This window comes from Xenopus laevis, chromosome 2L (genome assembly GCF_017654675.1).
Source record: "Xenopus laevis strain J_2021 chromosome 2L, Xenopus_laevis_v10.1, whole genome shotgun sequence".
Taxonomy (NCBI): domain Eukaryota; kingdom Metazoa; phylum Chordata; class Amphibia; order Anura; family Pipidae; genus Xenopus; species Xenopus laevis.
This window is the reverse complement of record NC_054373.1, coordinates 164,242,043-164,262,900: the sequence shown is the minus strand read 5'-3', so window position 1 is coordinate 164,262,900 and position 20,858 is coordinate 164,242,043. Positions and strand designations below refer to the sequence as shown.

Genomic DNA, 20,858 nt, shown 5'->3' with positions numbered 1-20,858 from the left:
AAAAGTTTAAAATTGGAAGGCAATAAAATGTAAACTAGCAATTACTTTATATAATCAGAGGGGTTTATAAATCAACGTAACTTACATAATATGCAGCATATCATTTCAAATACACAGCTACTCCTTAGATTCCTGCAAATCAATCAATAATATAATTGTCATTTTACAAAAATAATTATAAAAACAATATATATTTGTTCCCAACCTACTGTTCCTATTGGCACAATAACAGCATAGGATGCTAGAATCCCAAGGCGGGTGAGTTCATCGTTGTTATGACCTGTTGCTGAGAGATCTGTTCAATATTTACACCACAAACTTACACTGTTAGTAAATGATCACAAAGTTCCTTTTATATTTATAGAAAATAAAGTGCATATGTTCAGCATAAGAAGAGTCAACAAGAGCTGCACTAGGCAGTCCCATGTAATGTGTCATATCGAGGCTACATGTGCTGCCACGTGCTTTATTGTAATAGGTACATGTATAGGACCTGTTATCCAGAATGCTCGGGTTTGCTGGATTACGGATCTTTCAGTAATTTGTATCTTCACACCTTAAGTCTGCCATAAAATCATGTAATCATTAAATAAACCCAATAGGCTGGTTTTTCCAATAAGGATTAATTATATCTTAGTTGGGATCAAGTACAAGCTACTGTTTTATTATTACAAAGAATACAAATTTGGATTATATGGGTAAAATGGAGTCTATGAGAGATGGCCTTTCCGTAATTTGGAGAAGAAGAATAAAATGGTCTTATTAATATATAAGCACTTAAGGGATTGTGTGTGTGTATATATATATATATATATATATATATATATATATATATATATATATATATATATATATATATATATATATATATATATATACACACACACAATCCACACACAATGTGTAAATATACACACATACACACAGGATTTCCCACGACCATAACCTGCCCTCCCTTGGACGAACTCGGAGCTCAACCCGCACCCACCCGCGAGGAAGATTGCGAGGTCGGCCCGAACCCACCTGACCTGCAGTTAAACCCACGGATACCGGGCCATCACATATGTATATATATATTCACCCTCCGTTGCTATGTTGCTATCATACATAAGGGCCCTGCACTGGGGCAAGCTCAGAATTTCATAGTTGTTTTTCACTAAAATGTTCATATTCTCTTCTCTGGCTTATTTCTTTTACATGTTATTGTGATACAGCCGGCATCAGGTTTTATGTACAACCCAGTGGTTCTGGGTCACACGTGAGTCCCTCAATATCTATCATATTACCCAGCAATGTCCTAATCCGCTATGGGTGCGTCTCAGGATAGAATTGTACAAAGCAGAAGTACAGATAATGATTTACAAAGAAATCCAGATCAGAGTTCAAACTAAACCTGAAAAATTCCTCTATTTAAAACTTTAAAGGGGCAGTATACCATTTTTTTACATGTGTTTGATGGATAGGGCCTGTACTGCACGTAAGTTGTGCCTACTGTTATAAAAGGGGAATCTATGGCATTTGTTATTTCTTTACTGTTCATAGGAGTACATTCAAGACAAATCAGCAGTCCACTAAGAAACCTTTGTATAACGAGGTGCTCTTTATTCCAGACGCTCTGCTGGGGGGGGAGGGGGGAAATGGGACTTTACTTGGCCTCTTAAGTGCAAGATTTAACAAAAACTATAGATATTTTGTAATTAAAACAACAGGCAAAAAGTCTGTTTGGCAAACACCTTATTTATTGAACTCCTGTTGAAAGGTCGGTGTCATGTCCCCTTAAGATAATGGAATCAGGGCAGGTCAGCAGCTGATTCAAGGGATCTGGGCACCTTCCTAACAGACAGTGAAGAGGACAGAGTTTATTGCTGTACAGAATATTAATACAAATAAATATATGCAGAATGCCTCCACATATACTACATACATGGTTTTGGGGTTTGTGGGAGCCATCTGCACTCACTCCTAGGCAGGGGCAATCCAGGCCTTCTGATGCCTAAGGAGGTAACGCCCTGCTGCTCTACTGCCTTAAAGTGACCATACACTATAAGATCCGCTCGTTTGGCGACATTGCCAAACGAGCAGATCTTTTCCCCGATATGCCACTAACAGTAGGGCTATATCGGCGGTAATCTGAACGTTCGGCCCTATGGCCGAACGATCGGATTACGATGAGCGCAATGGGCTCGGATGGGTTGGTCGGGAGAACCTTCCCGATCGATATCATGTCCAGATATAGATCGGAAAGACCCGTTGGAAGCCTCCATACACGGGCAGATAAGCTGTTAAATTGGTCTAAACGACCGATATCGGCAGCATTATCTGCCCGTGTATGGCCACCTTAACAGTGTCCCTGACCCTATGAATCCCACAGAATGGCCCCTGATACTGTAAAAACAGCTTAACATGCTCTCCTACAGCTGCCCTATTACATGTCCTCTATGGGGACTATCTCCCCAGAGTTCCAACCTTCATCTGGCAAAAGCACCCCGATCATAACATCATGGCCAACAACAGCCCATCAAGTAACAACAGCCCAACCTGGTGGGGAAACCCCATAGCATCAGAATAAACCCCAGTAGCTTGACCCCGATCATAACATCAACATTTCATGGGATTCATAAGGTCAGGGACACAGTGTTAAACAGATACATAGTAACATAGATCATTTGGATTGAAAAAAGACAAAAGTCCATCAAGTTCAAACCCTCCAGACATAAACCAGTACACATGTATCACACATATATATATACTCACAAATATAAACTGTATATACTATACACTTGTCCAAGAAATCATCATAAGACATGCTTAAAGGCACTAATAGAATAGTACATGTCACGGCATATTGACATGTATTTTATCATCTTTAATGATAAAATGACCACTGGGGGGGGGCGCTGTTGCCTAGGTTTATATGGATATTTCATGTGAATGTGGTGGAAGAAGCCTCTATTTTATTTTTTAGATAAGAAGGGTGTCTGAACACAATTCTATATTCATATGTTTATGAATTTAGGATTTGATGCTAATGAAAATAAGTGTGATGAAACTCTGTCATAAATATTTTCCCTTTAAGGCTTGGAAACGGTTTCCTTTACACCCACATTCTTCTACCATGAAAGGGGATGTGTAAAGTAAAAGGTTTCCCCTACATCCAATAAATGTTAGAATGAAATGTTCATACAGAGGTAGCGGATAATTAAGTACAGAAAACTGCACTGATCGTGATACAGGACAATATCTGTTTGTGCACTTTGGATGTGAATATGGAAAATCTGGCAAGGTAATATTCACCCATAACAGATGCTCATTGACTGGTGTGGGAAACTAGACCGCTGCAGTGTTTACTACATCAAACAAATGTTCTCCTGATGTATATATCCTGCACAGTAAATCAGCCTATCAGGATCCATCTTCAGTGCTGGTATCATTCACTAGCAGAACATGATCACTTTCTTGATAGTCAATGAGCAGCAAAATCCTGAAATGAGATATGAGAAGCGCTGTGTGTTAGTGATAGAAGAGGCCCACTGTACCTTCCACGTACATGGGAAACATGCAGTACTAATGCATTACTATCACTGCATTCCAGCAACAGCTTGCCAGTGTTTGGGATCTGCACAAAGCATGGGCCCCAAGATCAAACAGGGATAGCCAAGCTCTCACTTTACTGTTTTTTGGTGGTTGATGTAATTAAAGGGATACTGTCACAGCAAAACATGTTTTTTTCTTCAAAAATTCCGATAATAGTGCTGCTCCGGCAGAATTCTGGACTGAAATGTTTTGGCACGATTGTGAGCTTTTATGATCAAATATAAAAAAAAATGTCAAGACCTATATTCGTGGTTAGCAAACCCTACTCCTGTAGGCACTTGCCAAAGACACTGGTGGGCTCAGCCTGAATGCCAGTTAGGATAGCATTTGGTCCTGCGTGGAACCAATTTCTTAAACCCGAACCAGACCCGCAACCCGCATAATTTCCTGCTTCCCGACCCACAAGTACCTTATCCGCAACCTGATCTGTGACCTGCTGACCATCAAGAAACAGGAAGTGCTGTCATTGTAAACTGGAAGTGACATCATTAGAAGGTGGCGTGATCAGAAAAAAAGGAGTAAAACGCGCTATTGAGAAGACCCGCGACCCAAACCATGACCTGCAAACCAACCCGGAGAACCACCGACCCGTGTCTATACCCACTCCCGAAACTTCTATCTGCAACCCACAGGGTTCTGCAGGTTTTTGCTGGTAACCCGCAGGTACCCGACCCGCTGCAGGATTTGGCCTATTTACTCTCCTTGATACACTATAAAATAAAGTTTGAGAGTCAATTAAGCTGAGATTTGGGGGTTTAACATTATTAAACAACTGTGGCTGTTATCTGGTTAGCTTCCCACTCCAATTTGCAGTGTAGCAGTAAAGAGTAAAGGTGGCCATACACGGATAGATCCGCTCGTTTGGCGATGTCGCCAAACGAGCGGATCTCCCTCCGATATGCCCACCTTGAGGTGGGCAATATCGGGCTGATCCGATCGTGGGCCCTAGGGCCCAACGATCGGATCCTAGCGTTCGCCAAACGGGCGGTCGGATCGCGGGACCGCATCAACGAACAGATGCAGCCGCGATCCGACGGGATTTTTAATCCCATCCGATCGAGATCTGGCCGACTTTCGGCCAGATCTCGATCGGGGAAGCCCGTCGGGGGCCCCCATACACGGGCCAATAAGCTGCCGACACGGTCTGTCGGCAGCTTTTATCGGCCCGTGTATGGCCACCTTAACTGAAGTCTATCAGAGCACAAGTCACATGACTGTGGACACCTGGGAAACTGACAAGATGTCTAGCCCCATGTCAAATTTCAAAATGAAATATAAAAAGATCAGTTTGCTCTTTTACAAAATGGATGTCAGTGCAGAAATCAGCTGGGGCTGTATTATTAACTGATGCGTTCTGAAAAAAAGAAAAACATGTTTTCCCGTGACAGAATTTCTTTTAGCTGAAAAGGAATAACAAGAACTGAGCTAGTGTGTTGCCTTTTGAGGGTTCAGATATTCTTCCTAATAAATTTAGATGGATCTGGCACATGTTGTAAGCTAACCTGAAAGACAGGAGCCTGTTATACACAGTTACATACAGTTGCAATATTAAATAATCTACTCTTTACTGCAGAGTAAAACAATCCATGATCTCAATATTCTACTTGGCAAGACTATTAATAGGGAGTTAGTCAGTAATTCATGATAAATTGGCTTGGTGAGTAACATGAGAAAAGAAGCGTAACCCAAACTTTACAAGCTACGCACAACTATACTGTTGCAAGCGGCTATTCACGCTATTCTACCCAATCATAAACAAGTAAATCACTTGTCTACACTGTGTTTTAGAAAGTCCTATAAATATTATAGGTGCAATGCCAAATTGCCAGGTATATCTCCCAGGGATAGGCCTAGACCATTCTCATTAAAGGAACAGTAACACCAAAAAAATGAAAGTGTCTTAAAGTAAGGTAAATATAATGTACAATTCAAAGCTGAAAAAGGAGAAAAGGCACAAGATGCACAGCAGATAACAGATAAGCTCTGTAGTATACAATATGATTCTTCAAAACATGCTAACACTGTGTATCCTGTACTTTTAATGGCTGCCCCATGGCTACACAGCAGCTTGTTTACATAAGCTATAGTTGTGTTTCTGATGCAAACACATCAGTTTTACCAGTGAATGGCAAAAGTGTATTATATTTTCTTTGCTTTTAATTTTTTGGTGTTACTGTTCCTTTAACAGGTGCAAGGCTGCCATAATACACCTTTGTATTTTTAAAGGAAAACTATACCCCCCAGAATTAATACTTAAGCAACAGATAGTTTACATCATATTAAGTGGACTATTAAAGAATCTTACCAAACTGGTAAATATTGCCCTTTTATATCTCTTGCCTTGAGCCACCATTTTATGATGGTCTGTGTGCTGTCTCAGAGATCACCTGACCAGAAATACTACAGCTCTAACTGTAACAGGAAGAGGGATGGAAGCAAAAGACAGAACTCTGTCTGTTAATTGGCTCGTGTGACCTAACATGTATAGTTTGCCATGTTTGTCTGCACCGTGAATCCTATGATCCCAGAGGGACGGCCCTTATTTTTTAAATGGCAATTTTCTATTTAGGATTATATACTACTAAAAATGTATATTATTATGAAAATGGTTTATTTACATGAAGCAGGGTTTTACACATGAGCTGTTTTATGCAATATCTTTTTAAAGATACCTAAATCTTTCGAGGGGTATAGTTTTCCTTTAACAACCTGAGGCCATATTAGAAACGATGCAAGAAAAAGCAACAGGGCACAGAGAACTTCATTCATAAATGAACCCTTATTGTCTCTGAAGGGATTGATCACTACTCTTGCCATAAATACTCAACATACTACAAAATGCATCAAGATAAATGCAAATATTGCTTCTTACCCCATAATTCCAAATGGCAAAAGGCAAAGTCCAGCTGATAACAAGAAGCTAAATCCAGGAAACCACATGACTGTGGCTGCATAGACTGCACTGAACATAGTAATAGTGAAAACTCCAGTTATGCTCTCCAGACAGGCAATGCAAGCAAACAGCGCCCCTAAAGGACAGAAATAGAGAAACATACCCCATTAATAACCTTGGTACTAGTTTAATTAATGTCAGCAGCTCCAAACCAATGGCAGTGATGACATTTTACAGTATAAGTGGTTAAAAAAAAAAGACAAATTTTAGCCAACCCCTTAGACAAGCTGCTTACCAGAACAAAGAAACCCATAGTACTCTGAGGCAACACACCCACCTTGTTCATTTTCCAGAACCACTTTGGACATTATAGAGCGCAGAACAGGAAGAGGCATAGCCGCAAACAGGAGAGGAATTCTTGCTAGAAACAAAAAAAAAACAATGTTACTTCTGCAAAGCCAAACAATTCCTGGGGTATAGGGGCAGTATATCCCCTTTTGAACATAAGGGCAATGAACAGGGCTTGTGCTGTTGTTTTCATTATGATATATCTATGGCTATTGTTATTTCCTTCACTAAACTGGGTACAATTCACATTCTACTTCCTGTTCCCAATGAGCACAATCAAGACAAATCCGCAGTCCACTGAGAAGTCGTCTGTATAAACAAACAAACAAACAAACAATGCACCTAGAACAACACTGGACATTCACGGAAAGACTCACTCATCTGGCAAGGAAATCAAAAAAGTAGATATTTAAACATCTATGTAACGGGCCAAGTCAGACACCCAAAGACCCCACAGGCAGAGGACTGGCACAACAAGCTAATATATTCATCAGCCTTCTGGGATGCCTCGTATATGTGGTCCCATTAAACAGAATTTCTTGGACTGAGCTTAGTTGGTGTCTGTCAAAAGTTAGAGACTTCCATATAAAATAGGCAAAAGTCAGAAGGGCTGCTCTGTACTCTTTTATTTCCTACAGTGTAACATTTATATTTGTTTTAAAACTACTGTCTGTAAAATGCAAACTAGAAGTCATGACTCAAATTAGTATTCCTTCCCCTTTCTGTAGAGAGGAAGTGTGTTATCTTTTAGTAATCTGTTCAAGTGCATATATATATATATATATATATACTGTATATATAAACACAAAATAGAAAGCTGACAAACTGACTGGCCTGTGGCTACTAATATCATGCAACATGGTCACAAACAGCACAGCCCAGAGGTCAGGCCTCTTACAGTAATGATCACATGGGAAGTGCTGGCCACAGGAGCTACCCATTGGACAGTGGATACTTGACCTCATTGCTTTTCAGCATATTTTGCTCTTTATAACCATAAAGATTAACCACTGAATGCTGAAAAGGCGAAAAGCAGAATTTTGCACGGATCATGGCCCACGCACAGACAAAATATAATGTGCCCTCTTTGTTCAGATTTCTACTTATTACTGGCAGCAAAGTAAAGGTGGCCATACACGGACCTAGAAAAGCTGCCGACAGATAAAGTTGGCAGCTTATTGGTGACAGATAAAGTTGGCAGCTTATTGGCAGGCTTAAAATTCCCGTTGGATTGCATCGTTTAGTTGATACGGTCCTCAATCCCACCGCCTGCATTCCTGGCCTTGTGAACTCATCGGCTCAGCCCAATATTGCCACTCAGGGTGGCCATATCCATGCAAGACCTGCCCAATTGGCAACCTCTGCAAAAAGTGGATCTACCCATATATGGCCAGCTTAAGAGCTCGCATGCCCAATCAGCAAGCACAGGGCAGGGCGCCTAAGGCAGATCGGCCAGAATTCAGCCTGCTAAAATCTGCAGGCCGATTTTGGCCCCCAACCGCTACCAGAATCCTCTACTGTGTTTGCGTCCGGAACCTTGTATTGGCTCCGGCAAAACATGGTAGGCGGATTTACTCTCAAAATGCAAAGTGTTGAATTTCTTTGCCAGAGCTAATGGTTACCATACACGAGCAGATAAAGCTGCTGATATTGGTCGTTTGGACCGATTTGACAGCTTATCTGCCCGTGTATGGGGGCTTCCGACGGGTCTTCCTGATCGATATCTGGCCACGATATCTATTGGGAAGGTTGGATTTTTACCCGACCGACCCGTTGGAGCCGCTTGGCGCAACGTAATTCGATCGTTCGGCCATACGGCCGAACGTTCGAATTACCCCCGATATAGCCATGCAGTTTAGTGGCATATCGGGGAAAGATCCGCTCATTTGGTCTTGGAGTCTATGGCCACCTTAATACAAGGCTTCCAGACAAAAACACAGACGAGGATTCTGCTGGTGGTCTAGGGCCGAAATTGGTGACTTCATGAAAGGGGCAGGGCAGATACGATTCTATAAATTGGTAGGCTGGAAGCCGGCAGTGTTAGTTGGACAGGGAGAGCAGAAGGGAACACTCAACCCCAACCCGCCCACGACCCAAAGATTTTTTTGTGGTAGCTGGCCCGAACCCATGGGTTTCAGGCTGGCTCGCACATCGCTAATGCCTGGCATCTCTTGTGTACATAAGGATATGATGTCCAGCGACTTGTGATTGTCCAGGTGTCTCTCTTTTCTCTTTCCCCTTCTTCTGTAGCAGATGTTGTTAGTGCCTGCTCCTGTCCTGTTTCCCATGTCAGTACTTGTATATGGGAAACATATAGAAAGAAATGTACATGAAAGCTGTGCCGGTGGCTGTGATGTGTACTGATTAGATCATGGAGATGGGAATGACAAACAGGATGTATATATGATTAAACTCAGGAACAGGAAGCAGCACTTGTCCGGCCTGGGATCATTCTTCTATGTATAAGGAATGCATTTTTGTGTATAAAACAATATATGACATTAATTAGCGCTGCACAAGGTAATCTAAATGCAGCTGATTCCATCTAGCTATTATTAGATCATTTAGTCATCAAACAAAGGCCAAGTATCACAATAACCATACAGCCCCTGGCAATCAGAAGTGTCTTAATGTAAAAAAATTACGTGCAGATATGACACCTAAATTCCTTTACATAGGAAGTTCATTTTTAGTATCACACAATGCTATAATGAAACATCTTTCAATTTGTTTTTCTGCTTCAAGAGGTAGCTCCCCTTTATATTGACATTGATGTAGACAGTGATTTTCTAAAACAATTTGCAATTTATCAATTTTTGTGAGTTATTTATATTTTTGTGCAGAAGCTCTCCAGTTTGATAACTATTAGGTTGCTAATTGCTATTACCCTAGCAACCAGGCCGTGGCTTGAATGGGAGATTGGATGAAAACTAGGCAAGGGTCTGAGTAGAAAGATAAGATATAATAGGTAAATGATCATAAAACTGTACCTGTAGCAACAGTTTTTGCCTCCAAAACTGGGAAAAATGCAGGAAAGAAAAAGGAAATTCAAAAACTGTAAAAAAAAAAAAAATATATATATATATATTCCAGTATACACACTAATTGCGGTAAATCCTTCGACTTCGATATTCAAAGTCGAAGGATTTACATTCGGCAGTCGAATATCGAGAGTTAATTAACCCTTGATATTCGACCATATGTTAATCTGCCCCTTATTGTTAGTGCTACTTATTATCGCTCATCTTTCTATTCAGGCCTCTCCTATTCATATTCCAGGCTCTTATGAAAATCAATGCATGGTTGCTAGGGTAATTTGGACCCTAACAACCAGATTGCTGACATTACAAACTGGAGAGCTTCTGAATAAAAAGCTAAATAACAAAAACCATCAATAATAAAAAATGAAAACCAATTTCAAATTGCCTTAGGATATTAATTTAAAGGTGAACATCCCATTTAAGCTCCAACTGAGGTTTTATTTATTTTTTGCTCATAGAATGTGGCTACCTTGCACTACTCACCTAGCATCATGGCGATCGTTGTGGTTGAAAATGCGACTAAAATGACCCCTCCAATCCACGACGTCATTCCAATGAAGACAATGTAGGCATCTTTCAGGCAGCGAGAAAATAAATAGACTCCAACAAAGCTGCCCACAAAACAAAATGTAGAGAAGGCCGAACCCCATCCCACAAGTACAGAATCCCAGCACAGAGGGGCGTCCAGTTCATACAATGTAAACAGACCGACTGCTCCAAAATTTGCCAGTAAATACAACATGAAAGCAAGCAGCAAGAGAGTCAGCACCAAGCGTTTCTTGCAAGATGCATTTCTAAAGAGTAGGTAGACGCCAGTAAAGAGTTCTGTAAATCCTTCTTTACTCAGCACCGGCTGCTGGAATTCAGATCTCTGTACTGTTTCTTCCAGGAAAAAATAAATATAAAAAATGTTAATGATGTGTAAAAGTCCCGGGATTAAAAAGGCCCACTTAAAGCCTAATTCTTGTATTAAATACCCCGAGGCAATGCCAGCAAGTCCACTGGAAACTCCCAGGACCATATCCACAAACGCTATTCGTATGTTCTTCTGTTGAGCATCCTCAGACAGATCTGCTACGTAGGAAAAACAACCCCCTATGAATGTGGCAAAGCCTCCCATAAATCCACTGATTACATAGGAGAGGTATAAAACTGCAAGGGGCAAAGTAAAAAATGCAATTGCACAATAAATACAAACACTTAATAGGCCACCCAAGCAGGGCAGTAAAATTGATGCTTTGCGTCCGTGCCGATCTCCATATGACACAAGGATTAAAGCCATCACAAGACTTGGAAAGAGCGAACTTAAATCCAGCGTTGAGGAAAAGAGAGATGCTCGTTTCTGGACCTCCTGCAAGGCAATGGAAGAAAATAATACATTTGCATACAGAATGACAAAAAAAACAATATTCTAAGTAATTATATACATACAGGTATGGGACCTGTTATCCAGAATGCTCAGGACCAGGGGTTTTCTGGATAATGATAATTACGTTCCATAATTTGGATCTTCATACTGTACCTTAAAGGAGTTGTTCACTTTTGCATTAACTTGCATGATGTAGAGAGTGACATTCTGAGACAATTTGCAATTGGTTTTCAGCTTTTTATTATTTGTGTTTTTTGAGTTATTTCGCTTTTAATTATTTGAATAAAATGGAGTAGATTTCAAATCATTTGCCTTCTTTTAACTCTTTCCCACTTTTGAAATGGGGGGGGGGTCACTGACCCAATATAAAAGTACATGCTCTGTAAGAATACAAAGTTATTGTTACATAGTAAGTTAGGTTGAAAAAAAAACACACGTCCATCAAGTTCAACCTTTTAACTCTATTTTAACCTGCCTAATTGCTAGTTGATCTAGAGGAAGGCAAAAAACCCCATTTGAAGCCTCAATTAATTTGCCTGTTATTGCCACTTTTTATTAGTCTGGCCCTCTCAGGACCCTAGCAACCAGATTGCTGACATTACAAACTGGAGAGCTGCTGAATAAATAGCTAAATAACTCAAAAACCACAAATAATAAAAAACAACTGCAAATGGTCTCAGATGATCCCCAACCAGTAGCTTGTGAGTAACATGTTGCTCTCCAAGTACTTGTATGTTGCTCTCAGAATCCTCTAAGCAGGTGCTTAATTTTGAATTCCTGGCTTGCAAGCAAGTTTTAATTGCATAAAAACTAAGTATAGTGCCAAGTAGAGCCTCCTATAGGCTGCAGGCCCACATAGGGGCTACCAAATAACCAATTATATCCCTTATTTGGCACCCAAGGGCTTTTTTTCATGCTTGTGTTGCTCCCCAACTCTTTTTACATTTGAATGTGGGTAAAAAAGGTTGGGGATCCCTGCTGTACATCATACTAAGGGGGTTATTTAGAAAAGGTTGAATTTCGAATGTATGCGAATTTTTTTTACTCTAATAAATTTGAATGTACTCACAAATCAAATGGGAGTTTATTAGTGAAAAAACTCGAGCGTCTAATATTCGATCGAGTAGTCCCGACCTGAAAATTCGAATCGAGTTTTCCTCCGAAAAAAAACTTGAATCTCAGGAAGGCAATCAACATATTCAAATGGTTAAACTGACCTCTGCCATTGACTTGTAAATGAACTTGTCAGGTTTTAGGTGGCAAATATTTGAAATAGGGTAGAACTCCACGGGCAACTTTCAATGCAATATCGTCCGTTCTGACGCGCTGAGACTAATCGCAGGTGTCACATTGGATGCGCCAAATCTAAGGTAAGTAATAGGAATGTTGGATGCTGTCGCTGAGTGCATCCGACATAACTGTGATGCATGACGCTTTGATTAGTCTCAGCATGTCGGAACGGACGGTATCGCATTGCAAGTCGCCTGTGGAGTTCTATCCTAAGAACTGTTTCCAGGGTCGAGGTGTGATAAATCTCACATTCAAATTGGTGCTTTTAAATTCGAATTTGTGAGTTTTGACACAAAAAATGTGAGTTCCACCCACATTGTTTTTCTGACTCTGCTTTCTTTTTAAGCCTGACTACCTCTGAACTATGCTTCTGCTATTTATATAGAACTGTTGGACAAAAACAAGGAAATATTTACATAGCTTTTTTTTTTTGCTGAGTAATACAAACTTCTTCCAAGTCTAAGGGCAAGAGCATAAAGGGGTGAATTCCAGCATTATGGTGCCCATGGCAATTTCATGAATGGTAGGGACAAACATCAGTTGCCTCAAAGCGTGGGTAAATAGCTTATCACGTGACTACATCTTGGAAACAAAGACTTCCATGTTTCCAAGCAATGTTTACCTGGCAAGTGACTTCACCAACGACACATTCCACCTTTTTGGCATTCCAATGTGAGATTGGAAACCAACATACTATATAATAGGGATGGTCTCACTATTATATAGTATGTTGGTTTCCAATTTCACATGTAGGAATGTCAAAAAGGTGGGTTGGGCCGACCTCGCTGCTCCTCTTGCGGGTCGCGGGCAGGTTTGGGTTGAGCTCTTCTGTCTGCTCTCCCCATCCCATGTTTTATAGACTCGCGCCTGTCCCGCCCCTCTTGTGATTGTAATTGGCGGGCTGGCAGGCTGGGTGCTGGCAGGTGTGGGTCCAGGTCAGGTCGAGGTTTTCTCGACCCACACATCACTACTATACAACCCTGAATAATTGTGATTCAATAAAAGCCCATTTACTGCTTTCACTAAAGACTATTTAATGCCCATGGAACTCAAAGGGCACAGTGAGCAAGTAAAGCAAGATAGGTGTATATATAGTGAATAAAGTACCCCCTCTTGTAAAATATAAGGATATTATAAGTTACCGAGGAGTTTCATGACCATATAAAAACACGAGGCCGAAGGAACTCCGAGGTAACTTCTAATATCCTCATATTTTACAACTGGGGGTACTTTATTAATTATAATACACAAATTTCAGTGAGTCCTGTGACAGAAATTACATCACTACTCACCGTTTATAACTGATGACATCACTACTCACCGTTTATAAGGATATAATTTACAAGATATTCATGGCTTTTGTGTAATAATAAATGGGGGACAGGTGCTTAGAGGGGAGGAAATATTCTTTAGATACTCTTAAGAAGAGTAAACTAAAAGGATTCACCTTTAGGTTAACTTTTAGTATGTTACAGAATGGCCAATTCTAAGCAACTTTGCAACTGGCCTTCATTTTTTTTTTTTTTAATAGTTTGTTAATTATTTGCAGCCTTCTTCTGACTCTTTCCAGCTTTCAAATTGGGGTCACTGACCCCATCTAAAAAACAAATGCTGTGTAAGCAAGCACATTTAAAGTTTATTACTAATTTTTATTATGCATCTTTCTATTTAGGACCTCTCCTATTCATATTCCAGTCTCTCTACAGGAGAGAGTAGATGCGTTCCTCGTCCCAACAGGATTTTTAAACGTACCAATCGGCATACAGTGACTGACTAACTAAAATACATCCTAGGTTCTGTGTATCTCCAGATATAGTACCTTTAAAGGGAACCTGTCATGATTTTTATGGTGTCGTTTTTATTTCTAAATTACACTGTTTACACTGCAAATAATTCACTCTACAATATAAAATTTCATTCCTAATCCAACAAGTTTATTTTTTAAGTTGTATTTTTGTGTGTAGGCAGCCATCTCAGATCATTTTGCCTGGTCATGTGCTTTTAGAAAGAGCCAGCACTTAAGGATGAACCTGCTTTCTGGCTGTTGTTTCTCCTACTCAAATGTAACTGAATGTGTCGCGTGGGACCTGGATTTTTACTATTGAGTGATATTCTTAGATCTACCAGGCATCTGTTATCTTGAGTTAGGGAGCTCCTATCTGGTTACCTGGGGGGGGGGTGATATCACTCCAACTTGCAGTACAGCAGTAAAGAGTGACTGAAGTTTATCAGAGCACAACTCACATGACTGGGGGTAGTTGGGAAACTGACAATATGTCTAGCCCCATGTCAGATTTCAAAATAAAATATAAAAAAAACTGTAAAAAAAACAGATTTCAGTGAATATTAAATGTTTTTTTTTTAAACCGATTTTTGTCAAAAAACATGACAGTATCACTTTAAGTCTCTATTTTAGTCCCCTTTTACCCTCTTCTTTTCCACTTCTTTGCAATTTCTCATTTAGGAAAAAGTAAACACACGAACTACAATGTGATATTATTCATTGTAATGGGCCGGTCTATGTCAATACAAAAAAGAAAGGTTTCCCCTTTGGCTTTTGGCCACTCGAAGGATCATTTCAAGCATACATGCCTATCATATGGACACCTTGTGACTATATCAAATAGACAGCCGGCCACTCCCAACCTTGCTCAGAACTGGCTGATTAGCCTTACCGGTCAGCTAAGCAAATATTGCAACAACTGCCACCTCTGTCACACTGCAGTACTTTGGGAGGTTAGCCAGCTAGGGCAAATTTGGACAAAAATTCAGAATCCTGATGTCTATGTACTACTATTCCATGCAAACAGCAACATTCACAATTATCATTATCTGACTAAGGCACAATCCAGTAGTGTTACCCGGCACAACTCATCATAAACCATGTTACATTTATTTGGATAGTCCTAAACCAAGGCATACAACTAATGACCCAATAGCTGCTGTTAACTACAACTCCCAGCATACTCTGCCAATCATATGATATGAGTTTTAGTCCACAGCAGCCACAATTGGACACCCTGCGGTCTAATGATAAATATCCCCAACTCCGTGCTTACCTTCTGATGAATATACGAGGGATCACTTTGGTTTGTTTCACAGTGGGATGTGTTGTTGCCATTGACAAAACTGTCGCTGGACCCCTCATTCAACAGCCTGGCATACACATACTGCTGCATCAAAGGGAAAGTGAAAAAGCTCGCAAAGCAGTAAAGTGCGACCACTGGCTCCACCAGGCGGAACATCTTTCAGCTGTGCCCCTTCACACGCAGAGGCTGAATTCACTATTCATTCAATTAATACTGCATCACTCCTGAAAAATAGAAAAAAAAACATATTTAACAACTACCTTATGAACCGCTTATACTGTACATTCTAGGGATAGGAAGAACCAATCAAATCATGCTACTTGCACAGTTTTTCTGAAGTTATATAGTGAATAAAGTACCCCCTCATGTAAAATATAAGGATATTATAAGTTACCGAGGAGTTTCATGACCATATAAAAACACAAGGCCGAGTGTTTTTATACAGGTCATGGAACTCTGAGCTAACTTCTAATATCCTCATATTTTGCAACTGGGGGTACTTTATTTTAGGGATGCACCAAATCCACTATTTGGGATTCGGCCGAATCCCAAATCCTTTGTGAAAGATTCGGCCGAATACCGAACCGAACCCTAATTTGCATATGTAAATTAGGGGTAGGAAAGGGAAAAAGTGGAAAAAATCCTTCTTTTGTGATGAAAAGGCATGTAATTTTCCTACCCGCCCCTAATTTACATATGCAAATTGTATTCGGATTCGGTTCGGCCAGGCACAAGGAATCCTGGCCGAATCCTGGATTTGGTGCATCCCTACTTTATTTATTATAATACACAAATTTCAGTGAGTCATGTGACAGAAATGACATCAGAATGCACTGTTTATAATTGATGACATCAGAACTCACCATTTATAAGGATATAATTTACAAGATATTCATAGCTTTTGTGTATTATATAGTGAATAAAGTACCCCATCATGTAAAACATTAGTTATTAGGATATTAAAAGTTACCGATAAGTTCCATGACCATATAAAAACACAAGGCCGAAGGCAAGAGGGTTTTTATACAGGTCACGGAACTCTCAGCTGACTTCTAATATCCTCATATTTTGCAAAAGGGGGTACTTTATTTATTATAATACACAACTTTCAGTGAGTCATGTGACAGAAATGACATCAGAACTCACCGTTTGTAACTGATGACATCAGAACTCACCGTTTATAAGGATATCATTTACAAGATATTCATGGCTTTTGTGTATTATATATATATATATGCTGTGAAAGGCTTTAGCACACACTTCAAAAGTTACATACCTGGGTGCAGTTCAGAAATCAAATATCCAAAGGCAGAAAAAGCTGAAGCACACCAGGATTTTCTTCAAAAAGATAAAGCTTTTATTACATCAACGTTTCGGCCCTCGCATCTTGATAAAGGCTCCATGCGAGGGCCGAAACGTTGATGTAATAAAAGCTTTATCTTTTTGAAGAAAATCCTGGTGTGCTTCAGCTTTTTCTGCATATATATATATATATATATATATACACATATACATATATATATATATATATATATATATGTATAGAGTCATGTAAGAATGTCTCTCCTTAAGCCAAAAAAGTGATTATAATATGTTAGTCAATCATATTTAATATTATTGTTTTTATCACCAAATAACTTCCATAACAGATGACACACCCCAAACCCTGTTGATCATTAAACATATATATTGCCCCTGCTTACATAATAACGGTAGGGGTTGCTTCTATCAGCAGTGGTTATCATACATCACACATATGGTTGAAAACACCCCCAGAAATGCCTGTTTTGGCTTTCAGTTCATTTTACATGAGACATGCAGGTCGATTCAGATCAGTCCTTCGTCATCTGTGGTCACAGGGAAGAATTACTCAGTAAACACGAAAGATGTCCTTTATCTCTGACAATCTGCAGTTTGTACTAAACATGTGGGTTGTATAACACTTAAAGGGGTTGTTCACCTTTGGAGTTAACTTTTATATTGACGTTCCTACTTCCCCTATCCAATCCCTGTACAGCTTTACCGGAACATCAATTTTTTTTTTACTTGCAGGGGGGCCCCTGATCACCAATGGCCTATTATAACTTGTTGGGGGTGGTTGGCCACCAATGTTTTCTTTTTTTTAAACTTGAAGGGGGTCCTGGTCACCAGTGGATTTTAACAACTTGTGGGTGGTCCTGGCCACCAATAGCATTTTATAACTTGTGGGGGAGAAGGCCATCAATATATTTTTTTTACTTGCAGGAGGGTACCCTGATCACCAATGGCTTTTTATAACATGTGGGGGGGGGGCTGCCCACCAATGGCTTTTTATAGCTTAGGGGGGGTTTAATGTTTTAGCTTTGATGTCTGTGTGGCCTTTTCACTGTGGGGTGGGGTGGTCGAGATATGGGGTGGGGCTTGAGGGTGAGCGGGGACCCAGAAAATGTTGCCGTACAGGGCCCCGTGATTTCTGAAGGCGGCCCCTGGAATAGGAGATGACCTGAACAGAAAGATAAATAACAAAAATTTACAGTAACAATACAAAATTTACAGTAATCAATTTTTGGCTGCTGGGGTCAGTGACCCCCATTTGAAAGCTGAAAAGAATCAGAGAAGAAGGCAGCAAATAATTCAAAAACTTTAAAAAAAAAATGAAGGCCAGTTAAAAAGTAGCCTATGAGTAAGTGCCCCAATAGGCACGAAACGCGTTAGGTTTTTATGTCCTAATAAAAAATTTCTAATTTTTTAATTAATTGCTTCTTCATTATTGGAGGTCCTCACATCTTTTTTGAAATGCTGTTCTGGACTTGCACCCTAGGACTGGGGTGAACTGTGAGTAAATTCTCGAAGATTGATTTAATATTAGATTTTGAATTTTTGACTTATTAGTTATTTTTGAGTAGTGCCGTATATACTTTTCCCATGTGGCATTGGCACAAACCTTGCCATAATATACAGTTAAAAAGTAGCTCTGAATTGGCCATTGTATAACATATTAAAAGTTACCTTAAAAGTAAACTACCCCTTTATTTTAATAAAGGTCTGGTACAGTCCCACGCAGACTTTAAAGGAATTCTCCTGGAAATGCTGGTGTCAGCGCTTGTTAGGGAAAAGTAGCCAGGAAAAGCATTCAGTTCTCTACTACAGTTATGGGAACCTGTTATCCAGAATATGCAGGGCCTGGGGTTTTCCAGATAAGGAATCTTTCCATAATTTGGATTCCCATATTTTAAGTCTACTAAAAAATAATTGAAATACAAAATAAATCCAACAGGATTGTTGGGATCAAGTGTAAGGAACTGTTTTATTATTATAGCGAAAAAGGAAAGATTATTTTAAAATCTGAATTATTTGATTAAAGTCTAGTCTGTGGGATGCAGCTTTCCCGTAAAAAAAAACATCTAAAAATAAAATAAATTCAACAGGATTGTTTTGACACCAATAAGGATGAATTATATCTAAGGTGGGATCAAGTACAAGGTACTGTATTATTATTACAGAGGAAAGGGAAATTATATTTTAAAATTTTATACATGTAATTATTTTGTTTTTTGTACCACATGTGAACAAAGGCGTTAACAGACTTGAGTTGAATGTACAGATAGGATCGCAAGTGAATGATAAAATGGTTCAGGTCCATTTTTCTACACATTTGATGTTTTTCATACTCTTCTATTGGCACTGTCCCCCTAGAGAAGACTGTAGTCACATAAGCCACACTGCAAGAACACAGGTTAGAATTCCTATGAGCCCTTATGTGCTGCCACTTACTTTGACTTTCCCAAGGATTCCAGTAGATCCAGAATAATGATCAGCACCCCGTAAAAGCACACACATTGCTATAGGAATGAAAACAACTAACGGGAAAGAATTTGGTAACTGTCCCCAGTCAAAATAAGGGCAGAAACATACATGGAGATTCGGGGAGATTATTCGGGGAGATTAAGTTGCCCGGCGACTAATCTCCTCTTCTTTGGGCTACTATCTCCCAGAAAAGCCGTCCCGTCGGCTAGAATCTCAATCACCGTTTTCCGAAGTAGCCAAAAGTTTCCTCATGAGGCAACTTCGTACAACAAAGCGCTCAGAGTGCCATCCCACTGGCGATTTAGATTCTATCCGGCGGGAAGGCTTTTCGGGGAGATTAGTCGCCCAAAGAAGAGGCGATTAGTCTTCGCGTGTGCCATTACCATAAAAGTGGGGTGGCTAGAATTCTACTCCGGACCCCCACCCCAAGGATAGAGTAGCTAGTGAGACCCCAAAGCCAGCAAAATCAATAGACCAATAATTTTGTGTGTTTGTGTAGATCAAATTGGAAATTCCACCGGTAACCACCAAGACTTTTGTTTATGTACATTCAGATCCAGCACTGTGACTCTGAGCTATAAAAACTGGAGTACAAGGATCATATTCTGTAAATAAACTCAGTGTTTCAGCCTACCCATGAGCACTGAACAATAAAGATTCAGGGAGCTGCAGCCTCTATGATCTCCAAATGATTGCTTTGGGCAGGCGCACCCAAATGAAACAGAAACTACAACTCCCAGCAGCCACTGCAGAGTAAGAGCAGCTGCTTTAGCTGTAGATGACACAAGTGCAACAATGTCAATGTTAGTTACTTACAGTACATGGCTGAGGCGAGACAGGCAGCAGGCAGCCCCATGCCACAAACAGACCCGGAACACACAATCTCTATACAGCAGAATGGCCGTGACATTGCAGAACATGTTGTTATTGTGTAAAGCTCCGCCTTCCTCCGTTTATTGGATACTCGATAGTCCCACTTGTTCAGCTGAGGTGCCAATCACTGTAGTGCGGCCTACCAGGTGTCGAGCTGACAGAGCTGCCGCGCTCTGTGGGAAGGAAGTTATACGAAGGAAGTTATACACAGTGAAGGCAATGACATGATCACAGAGGATGATATTAAAATAATGGGCAACAGAGAGGATACAGTGATCTGTGCTTCTATTCGCTAGGCTTCTGCACTCTCCTACTTACCTAGTTAAAGAGGTGGCTCACCTTCTAGTTAACTTGTAGTATTTTATAGAATAGCCAATTCTTAGCAACTTTTCAATTGATCTTCATTATTTATTTTGAATACTTTTTTAATGATTTGCCTTCTTTTTCTGATCCAGCTTTCAAATGGGAGTCACTGACAAAATGCTCTGTAAGGCTAAAAATGCATTGTTATTGCTACTTTTTATTACTCATCTTTCTATTCAGTCCTCTCCTACTCATATTCCATATTCTCGTTC

At 40.0% G+C, this 20,858-nt stretch overlaps 1 protein-coding gene across 3 annotated transcripts; it reads right to left on the bottom strand.

Moving 5' to 3' along the window:
• Positions 1–1,587: 1,587 nt before the first annotated feature.
• slc46a3.L (solute carrier family 46 member 3 L homeolog) lies at positions 1,588–20,381 on the bottom strand. Of its 3 annotated transcripts, XM_041582653.1 has the most exons (7): positions 20,227–20,350; positions 17,328–17,471; positions 15,595–15,848; positions 10,360–11,227; positions 6,825–6,908; positions 6,467–6,623; positions 1,588–3,481 (listed from the first exon to the last, which is right to left on the bottom strand). In XM_041582653.1, the coding sequence occupies exons 3-7, from the start codon at positions 15,778–15,780 to the stop codon at positions 3,403–3,405; spliced, it is 1,374 nt and encodes a 457-aa protein (XP_041438587.1). In that variant the 5' UTR covers positions 15,781–15,848; positions 17,328–17,471; positions 20,227–20,350; the 3' UTR covers positions 1,588–3,402. The 3 variants fall into 3 exon arrangements, with proteins under 3 accessions (XP_041438587.1, XP_018103192.1, XP_041438588.1); XM_018247703.2 differs by lacking the exon at positions 17,328–17,471 and having other exon boundaries at positions 20,227–20,380; XM_041582654.1 differs by lacking the exons at positions 1,588–3,481; positions 6,467–6,623; positions 17,328–17,471 and adding an exon at positions 9,826–9,890 and having other exon boundaries at positions 20,227–20,381.
• Positions 20,382–20,858: the final 477 nt, after the last annotated feature.